The following is a 12,043-nucleotide window of genomic DNA, read 5'->3' as shown; positions in this document are numbered from 1 at the left end:
AGCAGGCTAAAAATACATTAGTCAAACAGACAGCAAATTGGTTCATTCATAGCTATATTCAATATAGTGGTGCACTGTAAGTCCTCCCTCTCAAAGTTCTTAAAACATGAATTGTCCAGAATCTGGTAAAGTAAGGCTGGAAAAAGATGGATCTTTCCCTAAACATCTCCAGTTGCCTCTGTAGAACACACATACTGGGCTAGGTAGATTTTTGTTTTTTGACTAGTATGAATGTCCTGATGAAAGGCATCGTAACATTAATTTAAAAAATAATCTTTTTAGCTGCACAGATTTCAAAACCACTTTTCCATCTTAAAGTACTGAGGTTCTTGACAGCCAAAACTTTAGTTTTCATAAAATCTTCAAGAACTCTCAGAAGCAAAGAAAATAAATGTTCAGTTTTGAAAGGAATGACAGCACATTGACAGCAGAGCTGAAAGGTGGTTCTTCTCCCTCTCATCTCCCTTTCCCCACATGCTTCTATTGCCCACCTTGTGCTGATTTATCTGATCACAAGTTGATTAAATTCTCTCTATCTAACAGCATTTTCCTTGTTTAATCAAGTCAATTAAAGTGATGAGAGAGTGCAGGGAATGCACAGGTTGAGAAGGGGCCATGCAGCTGTAGGCAGGACTTATTTTGGTGACAGTTTTCTTTGATCAGTTTTGCTGCTGGCAGTGCAGCCTCATGGCCCATTGTATCCTCTCTCATGCACTACTCCTTGCCACTTGGAAAACTCAAACTGAATTTGGAGAAAATGCTGTGGTACAGGGGGAGAGTGAGGGGTAAAATGAGAAGTAAAAATAGACTGGAAAATTTTATAAAGCCAAGGAAAACTAGCATTACGATTGGAGAGAAAAAAAAAACTTGACAAAATACAGTTTCTTGTTACAGCTTTTACATTACTATTTATAACATACCTGTTACCTGTTTCTTCAACTTTTCAATTTCTTCTTTCAAACTTTTAATTTCTAAATCTTTACTTGCTGTTATTGGGCCATCCACTGTTGAATACTGAAGAGCCTGCACTGTCTGGGTGGACTCTAGAAAAAGATAGAAGGATGGATAACATGCCTGACATCTGAGGAGATCAAAGAGATACTACTGATAAATTAAGACATGCCAAAAGATCCTACACTGGGCATTCTACAATTTGCAATTTCCAATTATTATGTGCCAATTTTTCAGTAATTGTCAGCTAGACCAACTAAGTTCTTAAAAGTTTTAAGAACAAAATGTTTATGCCATAGTGACCAAGGTACAGTGAGAACAAAGTTAGCACAAGAAGTTGCATACATGGTGTATTTCAGGCATAAAGTGTAACAGAAATTTAATTTGTCAATCAAAATAATAAAAAGAATTATTTTCTGCTAAAAAGCATTCCAGGAGGTATATTTATTTTTTTTTCCCATAGTATAAACAGTGCCTTACAAAACTGCAGGTTAATCTAAGTTTAAAAAGTGACAGAATGATTTTTTTTTTTTTAATGAGTATACCTTGCAGTTTTCTGCTAAGTTCAAGCTTTTCCTGTTCTAGACGTCTTATTCTCCTCTCATAAGCTTCTGTTGCTAAACTATCCTCCAAAGTTCTCTGAATGCTGGCATCAAGATCCATGGAGGGTGGTCCAGCTGTCAGTCTTAGACAGCTGCGGTCTGAAAGAACACTGGGGGGAAAAAATAAATAGTATTGGATTTTACAACAGCCTGATTTAAAACACTGCTATAAAAACATCAACCAATAAACATTTTGTTTAAGTTGTTAATTACTATGCCATTTATTATAACATCTTGTTATAATACTTTGTTTGTATGTACTCATTGGAAATTGAAATAATTTTTACCTAGCCTGCCTGATCTCCTCAATGCATTTTTTGTTACACAGAATTGGATGAACCCCTGATTAAAAATCATTATGGATACTTGTTAGCCAGATAGCAAAAAGCAAAAGCTTAGACAGTAAAATTACAACAGTAGTTCATTTGAGAATAGTTAATCAAGTATCAGAAATGCTTTAAAGACAACAATCACTAAAAATGGTATGAAATTATCCCATAACAACTAGGGCACGGACATGTCAGAAATGCTGTGGCTAGTCATGTACACATGCTACTACTTATGCAAATAATGCTTTTGAAGTCCAGGACATTCTAGGACATAGTCACTTTCCCAGCAGAAACAGGCCTGTCTTTTCAATGGTTGTAAACACTTTCTTTATTTCCATAAACAAGGAGCATACAAGGGACTTCCCTGTTTAGTTTAGCAATGGAAATGAGTGAAATAAATTATACATTAATAGCAGATATCAAATAAAGTAATTTTTACAAAATTACTATTCAGACTTACAGAAGTGTCAAAGGACTAGAAATAAAACTGGTTTTAATGTCTAACAAACTAAGTTTTGTTGGGGTCCATACATGCAGTCTTAACTTTGTAATGGGCAGTTAATTTCATATATTCTCTAATAACAACCTTTCTCATCAAAACTCCCCTGAGCACAGGTCCTGACCTGTACATATGTGTAAATTTCACCTGCAGAGAGCTCATTCTCTTGAACAGACAGCATTTTAGATTATGGTAATTTCCTCAATAAACCACATTCTTTGATATCTGTTCAGTATGATTCAAAGACAGAAAGTTAGAAGAAGTTAGAATACTGTGTAACTAGCCCACAGACAATTTTTGAACTCTTAACTTACCAGCTACTTGTATATGTGAAACCCACAAATGGTAAATGATGGCCAGAAAATGCAGTGTGGGATGGTGGAGGCATTGTTTCCTAGAAAAATAACAGGACAGTTGAATAAGCAGTATCCTACTGGACTTGAAAGAAACAGATTTTTCAGTTTAACCATATGAGAAGTGTTAGTATCATGTGAACTATACTCACTGGCATCCTTATCTACAGCCCAAATATGAAACAACATCAACTAATTCTATTTATAATAGCATTTAACATATACAAAACCAGATCATGCTGCCATAAAAATGTCTTTCTAATTAAATAGGCTATTTTTCCAAGAAGCTCTTAGCACAAAGTGTAACACCTTTTATTCCCTGCTATGCTCCTCTCTGCTATTCAGTCAACAGGGCTTCCTGCCTGTAGAATTACCAGCCCACTCCTGAGTGGGCCACCTCTATTTGGAAAGAACAATTAGCAGGCATTTACTAGGAAGAAATAATACCAGAGAGTGTTCTAATCCCATTAGTGCTTTGACCATTTCTTCATTCTTTGCTCCTCTTTCTTGCCAGACAAAGAGCTACAAACAAAGACAAATCTTTGAGTTGCTATTCAGGCTAAAATAACCCTGTTGTTATTTTATTTGGACTATTTGAAGTTCTAATATTCTTAAATTTTCTGTTAAAAGCTTCCTATTTAACCCCAAGATGCAAGGTTTACCTTGCTCTTCTAGAGAAGGCCATAACAGTCACCAAAAGAAAATCCTCAAGAAGATGATTATTGCACTGGAAGTGATAAAAGACTCCAAATTGTCAGAAAAGGTATATTATAAATACTTTCCTTAACAATTTCTTTCTAAACCAAACAAAAATGAATGAAAGGAACAAGTTGTACATTTTCTTCATATAAAACTCTGCAGGAAAGGACAAGGAGTAAGACTGCACTCAAAAGAAATCTGAAATTACCTTTCCAGTGGTGATGCCAGCTATATTACATCACAACCTTGTCCTCTTAGCTGACAAAAACCTTCATGTTATAAAAGAGTTCCCAAACAACACTAATGATATTGCTAGATTGTGTAAATTCATGAAGTTGAGTATTTTGGAAACTAAGGACAAGATCAAATTACAAAGCCTGAACTTTCCACTAAATCATTAAAAAAAATCTCAATTATTAGGGATTACTATGGTTAGAAAAAGTAAAATTCTACTTCTCCTTTACATTCTGTTTTCGCCTTCCATAGATTCAAATTTCAAAACTGTATTCGCAAATAACTTTTAAAACTATCAAATACTTAATGGCATGATTTTAACAGCCCACATGACAATTCTCAGATACTACACTGAGAGGTTACTAAATATCTAAAATATTGTTTCTATTGATCATAAGGTAAGATTCTGTGAAAGAATTTGTTTTGCAGGGGTCAAGATACATATCTCCTGCTGCTTGTGTGAATTTAGCAGTACAACCATGCTGAGAAAATTATGACTGAATCTCTCAATAAGGCTACCAAACCAAACAGTGAAAAGCTAAAACCCAGCACAGCTTAGGCTGCCTGAATAGCACAGTTTTGCCCTTTATGCTTGTGTGTACATTCAACATACTTTTTAAATGTCATTATTATGTATATAATTTTTCCATGGGACTATGGTCTCATTCAAAGCTCAGGAAGAATAACAACCATGGCTTTTCAACACTGTCTTTTATCTTCAGCATTGGGTTTTCCTCATTTGCTCTATGCAATTCAAATCTTGCCAAGAATTTTTGAAAGAAAAAAAAAAAAGTCTCATGGGCTTATCTGTGTTGCTGACTTCTACAATAGCAGTGTGAGTATGTGGAACTTCCTCAAAAGATATGTATGAAATATGGAGGAGAAAATACCTCCAAGTTATATATAAGGAATTTGAGGCAAAGCAATATGAAATACAATGTCCACTGGTCAAAGCAAAAATGTAAAATATTCTCAGTCATGCAATGCCTTTAGGCTAGGTTTTTTCAGCAGTTCTGAGATACTAGGTGTGAAAAGAAATGGCAAGAAAATAACATCCTTATATTAAAACAGAACAAAACCTTCAGATGTTTCAAATTAGGAAGCTGAAAAAGAAGCTCTAGAAACTGGCATTCCTCTCTAACAGTGCAGGGGCATTGCTTTTCACCCCCAAATGTCTAAAGCAAAGTAAGAATGGGACTCAGTTTTCTCAGCTGAGAGTCCAGTAACTCAGCAGAGGAGCATTCTTTCTGCACCTGCAGGTCCCCCTTCCTTCCCAATGGTAAAGCATTCACACTATACAGGCATAGTTTGAAAACTTCAGGTGGGAGAATGGGCTCTAAAAAGGAGGAGTGGTGGAATGGACAACACTAAAATGTGTGAACAACCTCTAAAAAGTATTTCAGCTTCACAAACAAAGACCTGCTACATACAGCATGCACTCCAGCTACTCCATTCTCCATTCTAGCTGTTGCTGGACAAAATAATGTGCAAACTGGTATCTGTAGACTGTATAAACAATTTTTAAGATAAAAATACTTCTGTTGTGAAGGGAGGAGGAAATATCAGATATAAGTGAGGAAACAAAATGAAAAAAGTGCAAGTCATCCTATGCAGCTACACCGATTTGCCTAATTTGCCCATAAGGAAAAGGGGGTCTGAGATTTAACCAGAGATCACAGAATCACTTAAATTGGAAAAGACCTTCAAGATCATTGAGTCCAGCCATTAACTGTCAGGTCCATCACTAAATGACTTTCCTAAGGACCACGTCTAAAAACCTCCAGTGAGTCAATTGACTCCACCACTTTCCGGGGCAGCCCTTTTGGTTATGAAATTCTTCCCAATATCCAAACTAAACCTCCCCTGGCTCAACTTGAGGCCATTCCCTCTTGTCCTGTGGCTTATTACTTGGGAGGAGAGACTGACACCCACAAAGTGTTTTAGTCAAAGTGGTTTCCATGTTTTAATGTGCAGCTGGAGAAAAGGGAATGCAAATAATGATCATCTTGTCTAAAATTCACGTTGCCACTTATCTGCATGCCCAGAAAACTGAGTGAAACTGAGATGCACATGCAGTTCAGAAAGAGAAGTGGTGAAAATGCTTTATCTCACATGTAAACAGAAGGTTTCTGCATCTTTCAACAGACACACACACAAACACACCCAAAGGTATTTCCGAGGAGAGAACACAAGGCATTCCTCCAAAGCTAAGGCATCTATCATCCTTTTCAAAAGCATAGAAACAGAAAGTCTCATAAAATCAATAGTTGCAGAGCATTTTAAGGAAAGGTAAAAATATTTTCTCGTTCCTTAAGAAATGGCTGTAATATTTCTCCTACATTTCTCAAAACTCAAGTTGGAGAAAAGGCTGGAAAAAGTTAAGTGGAAATGAACTGAAGGAAATCAAACACCAACATGAGCAATTAGAATAATAAAATACAGTAAAATGCAATGTGCAAACTTATAGTAAGTCTTAGCAATGCTCTGCTACAAGTAGTCTCGCAGACTATCTATATGTAAATGTATTATTCTTTGTAAGACATGGACACTAAACTTGTTACTGCAACAGATGTATGTTAGCTAAAGACATGTAAAGCTACAATGAATTTACAAACCTTATGATTTTAGGACCAGCCTACAAACTATGGAAGTATTCCCCTCTCAGTACTTCAAAGCAGCACCTAACTGTTATTTATGCAGAACACAGTGAAATAAACTGCCTTTTCCATACATTTTGTTACAAATTATACCACAAAGGCTGATTCATCAAAATGTTAATTGTATACTTACAGAGTTTTTTAAGCAATCATCATCCACATCAAAGTTTGATGTATCAGTAGGGCTGCTGACTTCTGGGATGTAAGGTGCCTCACAGTTCCTAATGTTGTCCCAGTCAATCCCAGCAAAAAATGGATGGTTCTTAAAGTCTTCTATTCCATTTTGTCCAAGTCGATGCTCTCTGCTACAAATAAGCCTTCGGATGAGGTCCTTTGCACTTTCAGAGACATCTGTCACTTGAGCAGGAAACTGAAACCTCTCCTTAAAGATTAAAATAAGAGGAAATAGTTTATTACCAAGAAAAAGTTGGAAAAAATTACCTTCTTACTAAAAATCATTAACTAGAAAAAGAATTGTGCAAACACTCCAGCTCTGAAATACATGCGCTAAGGTTTCAAGGAAAAGACTTCTGCTAAGGATAGAAACTATTAAGATATTTTGTCTTCTACTTTTTCTCCTTTATTTAAATTTCTCTTACACTACAGCTGTTGAATTTTACAGCTAGCTCCATGTGGAAGAACATTTTAGAATCTTCTGCATAAGCCAAGGAATGGGCTCACCAGAAAAAAGAAACACAACAAGATTGATGCAATGTAGCCAAGACAGACTCCACAGAGTGAACTAACATCTATGTTTCCAAGCCCAGATTTTAAGTTTTAGCCTTATTCCAAAGCAAAGTCATCTGCAATCCATAAGCATTAACTTGCTACATGGAAACATATTTTTTGTTCATTTACACATTTTGTTCATTTGCACATTTATCAACACTTAACATAATTAGTACATAAAAAACTTATTTTTAAATACGTGCTCAAGTTACCCCATTATTAAAAATTAGCTTAGAGACAGACAGAAAGTGCACTAACTTTGTGGTTCATTATTTTCCCATAGGTCTCCACCAAGGACTCAGCATAAAAGGGCGTTTCTCCATAAAGCATTTCATACATGCAAACGCCCAGGGACCACCAGTCACACTCGGGCCCATACTTCCCTTTTCCATCTTCCATGGCCTGCAAGATTTCTGGAGAGATGTAGTCTGGTGTTCCAACTGCCACTGAAGATTGGACCTGGAGAAGTCACATTTTCAGGATTAAAACCAACTTTCATCATTACAGACACTGTGGTACTATGCCATGTATATATAAACCTAGCCCAGCATTCTTGTCATAACATGAACAACTGAACACAAGCAAAAGCTTCTAAATTCATAAAGAAATACTTAAGCATCCAACTGCATTAATAGGAGCCTAATAATATACTTTTGCTAAACTATTATCAATATTTAAAAACAGATAAAGGACAGAACTGTCAATTGTCAGGACTAGAGCCAGTAAGCAATTATAGATTTGGTAATCACATATATTAGGTCAAATACTTTGTAATCCTCTGGGACATGATTAAACATACTGGAATTACATTCTAGTCACACTTAATGTGCAAATTTAAATGGACTAGAAGAACATCATCCCATTTCAGTATCTCATCCAGCTCATACTACAGCTTACATTTTCAATAAAGATTAGAGCTCAGAGCTTAAAACTGAGAGATTCATAGTTCATAAACACCTACTTGGCATTGACAGAACAGCTTCCCTTTATTTATTCATGAGCTGACTGTATACTAAGAAGTTCTTAATATACTGCAAATCCAAGCAGTCTGCAGTTGAATTTTCAGGAAAGTCAGTTATATACCAATACCACTTACAGCTCCATTTCACTTGCCATAAGGCACCTATTCCCTTTATTAGCACACATTTTGTGGCTATCAATGGACTGAAGAAAAAATATTTAGGAATGTATCATTCTTTCTAATTTACCGTTCCATCTTCCATCAGTTTCAGACAAGAACCGAAATCTGCTAATCGAATATGTCCATTCATATCCATCAAGATATTGTCTGGTTTTATATCCCTGCAATAAAACAAATTCCAGGATTAGTACAAAATGTATTGCATGAGATGTATTCCAAGCATTAACTCTGCAAGTCTTTTCATTCAAAACCAGCAACCTGTCAGTCACTCATGATATGGTGAAATTTGCACTAGAGTCATTTCATGAGGCTGTAGATCAGACAAATCCTACAACGCTTCTTAATTTTAGTAATTGTGTAGTTAAATTCCTCTCATGTCTCAAGGGTAGACAGGAGAATCTTATTTGCTCCAAGCTTTTGTATATAAAATTTTAAAATCATCTGAAGAATTTTAGTGAAATGCTCTCAAGTGGAAGATGCGTGCTTATACTGGAGCTGGAAAACAACCCCTAGATTTTACAACAGAACAAAGGCCAATGAAATCCTGAAATAGTTAACACATTTTTAGATTTGCTGTGCTTCATTGACATTCTTCTCTCACATGCATCTCAGCTCACTGTGCACATCTGTCATGCTTCTGCTGACATGACCATGGTACACACCACTGCAGCTCTGCCTGGCCACACTCTGGCTGCCTCATTCAGGTCATGATGCAGATGGAACTACCCTTCTAAGCAGGCAGCATCATAAACATATCATAAACTCCTCATATAATAAACTCCTCATATTGTAAACTTGGCCTTTTCTTGTCTCAGGCTTTTCCTAAGTGTATTGAAATACAGGTAGAGTGTATGTTCCCAATGTACAGCTGAGTAGGACAAAAGCCCTCAGTTACCAGAGGGACATTTGTTGTTCAACTTGTAAACTAGGTTCAAATGTTGAAATTTCTTTTCAATTAAGTATAGATATTAAAAACACACATCAAGCTACATTTTAAAAATATCTGACATTATTGGATTCTTACACCATCCTTATCTATTATATTCAAAACATAAGTTATGACTGTATGAATACAGGCCTACAAATATTTTCTCATGGAACATTTTTAAGATATAAGAAAAAACCTCCTAAAAAAACAGCAAAAAAATTTAATTCCTCACTTTGTTTCACCCCCCCAAACAACTTATAAAAAATGAATGTCACTGATTGCTTTACAAAAAAATCTCCAAATATTCACAAGCTAAATGTTCACATTGTATCTAAGAGCAAATTTTGTTGTTTGGATTTTGATGTTTTGTTTTTGTTGGTGGTGGTTTTTTTTTTTTCCTCCAACTAAAAGTCGAGTTATAGACAAGGCTTACTGATAATTTACAACAGAAAAAAAAAAATTGGAACCACACCTTGAACAACATTATAGAAGCTATGGCATAGAGGTGTCACAGAGTCACACACGTGGTGACAATAAATATGATAACAATTTGCTGTTTGGAAGAAAAGAACTTCCTGAATTTGTGCTACTCAAAGACAAGCAGGCAGCAGCTCATGCTGAACACAAACTTTAGGCACCTTTCAAATGCTCAGAAATATTTACAAAGTAGAAAGCAAACTGCAAGAAATCACACTTTCACAACTTGCAAGTGAGCATAAAGACAATTCTTTAGAAAGTAAATCAGAAAAATAACCAAGTCCATTCTCATAAGACCATTCTTCCACTTGATTTTTGCTGACACTGAATATGCCAAAGAATTGCAGCCTCCAGACTGAGATAGTTGTGTTTGTTTTGCACTCACCCACCAAAAACATTCCTTAAACACGCTTCTAAATAAAAACAAACACATGCCATTGAGACTGCTGGAATTATAACTTCAGTTTAAAACACTTTGCAAAAACATGTACCTAAAATCCAGTTCCTCCTAGAAGCTGGACCTAGTTCAAGCTAAACAAAAACATGAGTCACCCTTGAGGCTCCATTTATCCATGTTCTATCTTTTAATATATTCCCAAGAGAAATAATAATAACATTAATAACCATCATCATCATCATCCCAACCTCTCCCATTCAATCTCACAAAACAGCAAGAAAACATGAAAAATCTCATTGTGTTGTCAACACTGTGCAAAACCAAACACTGAATACACTTGAAGGAACAACAATTTCTGCAGAGTGGCATTTGTAATGCTCAGTAATAACTTCATAAGAATAATTTTTACAGTCAAGGAAAAAAGGAAAGACCAACTTAATAAATACAAATTCTTTTCAGCTCTTGTAACAGAAGCTATGGGCTATGAACAACTGTTCTGAATTCTGAGCTACATTAATAAAAGACAGTTCGAAAGACAAGAATTGCTGGTACCTGCAGAGCAGAGTAGGCTATAAGCAAAGGGAAGGAAAATTATGAGCCCCAGAGGGGAACAAGGAACAAGAGTAATTATTGCCAATGTAACTGAAGAATGTGAAGGTGGTGATTATGGGAAAAAAATCATGTCTTAAACCCTGCATCTTTACTGAGCCTGCAGCAGCTAGATTGCATTAGAATGATGAGTTTTGTTCCAGGTTTTCTTTTGAATGACATTTGTTTACTCTCTTTAGTGATCAGAGCTGATCTATCTCCTGTTCTAAAGGGAATATGGTATTCTCTCTTCACATTCACTCCACCTTCCCCAGTTTATCCCAGTTTCTTCACTGTATGGACTGGTTCCTTCTACTTCCATCTCAACTGCATTTTTATTCCTATCTCTCCTAGACTCACCTCAAAAGCTGCCATGTCCAGTCCTTCACAGCCTATCAACCCCAAATTTCCTCCCTTTCTATTTCCTCTTTCCTCTCTCACCTTCTTCACTCCCAAGTCCTCATCTCCCTGTTTGTCCAAATTTAACTAGTCTTGTTTTTTATCCCATTTCAGTCCTCAGCAGTCATATTTACTCATAGTCCTGTTCCACTGGCTTCCTATTCCCATGATACAGGACAACTGTATCCTCTTTCCTCACGTCCAGTTCCTGTCCAGTTTTCATGGCAATCTTCTTTGGCACCAAAAGGAACAGAACTATCGGTAATAGAGACACTGCACAGTCTCTAGTGTCTATTTATCAGCATCTCCCCAAATTCCTTCCACATCACAGCTCTGAAACAGTGCAAATACAGCAGAAGAAAACTGTAAAGTATTTAGTGATCAAATTCTGCACACAGTGGTTTGGAACTCATAACAACTGGAATATTGAGGGAAAAATTATAACCTGAAAGTATCTAGGTGGGGGGCAGAGGAATGAAAATATATCCATGACTCAAGGAGGATTCTTTCCTGAATTTCAAGTCCCCACATCCCATAGCAGATGATTTTCTCACTGGTTTTGTAATAATTATTTTATTAATTGAATATCTATATAGGAAAAGCAATCCATGATTCTTGATTTTGTTTCTGGAAAGAGGAACACTTATTGCTTCAGGCAAACACTAAGGAAGGAAAATTCCAGACCAAGTACCTAAAATCTGGCAAAATTAACGAGCAAATAATGAAAAGTTATATGGCTCAGTGAATAGAGCACTGGGCTGAATCTTTGTAGATAAGAATTACCAGGTGATTGTGGGAAGACCATTTAAACATCACTCAACAAGAACCATGGTGCTCAGTCAAGCAATTAATATCATCTGGCTAGAAGGCTGTAGAGCCTAAATACCCCACTAACTCTGTCATTAGTTCATGGCAACAAAAGGTCAGCCCACTTGAAATATGAAACACTAATTCACTTTCAAGAAATATAAGTGTTTGAAAGGTATGTTATGAGGCAGATTTCTAGTGGGAACAAGTACTGAATTGCTCTGACACCACTGTGCTCACTGGAGACCCTGAG

At 36.2% G+C, this 12,043-nt stretch overlaps 1 protein-coding gene across 10 annotated transcripts in view; it reads right to left on the bottom strand.

The window, feature by feature from the left end:
• The window catches only part of CDC42BPA (CDC42 binding protein kinase alpha), a 183,019-nt gene that overhangs the window by 72,009 nt on the left and 98,967 nt on the right, over window positions 1-12,043 (bottom strand). For all 10 annotated transcript variants that reach the window (XM_071421620.1, XM_071421537.1, XM_071421554.1 and 7 more), the window contains exons 7-12: window positions 8,262-8,355; window positions 7,312-7,512; window positions 6,458-6,706; window positions 2,696-2,775; window positions 1,497-1,663; window positions 921-1,043 (exon numbers count right to left, since the gene is read on the bottom strand). In XM_071421620.1, the coding sequence (XP_071277721.1) occupies window positions 921-1,043; window positions 1,497-1,663; window positions 2,696-2,775; window positions 6,458-6,706; window positions 7,312-7,512; window positions 8,262-8,355 (914 nt within the window). The remainder of the gene's footprint in view (window positions 1-920; window positions 1,044-1,496; window positions 1,664-2,695; window positions 2,776-6,457; window positions 6,707-7,311; window positions 7,513-8,261; window positions 8,356-12,043) is intronic.

The sequence above is a fragment of the Agelaius tricolor genome, unplaced genomic scaffold (genome assembly GCF_023055355.1).
Source record: "Agelaius tricolor isolate 1412-34295 unplaced genomic scaffold, bAgeTri1.0.p SCAF_1, whole genome shotgun sequence".
Lineage (NCBI taxonomy): Eukaryota > Metazoa > Chordata > Aves > Passeriformes > Icteridae > Agelaius > Agelaius tricolor.
Note: the sequence above shows the minus strand (reverse complement) of the source record. Positions and strands in the feature narration are given on the sequence as shown.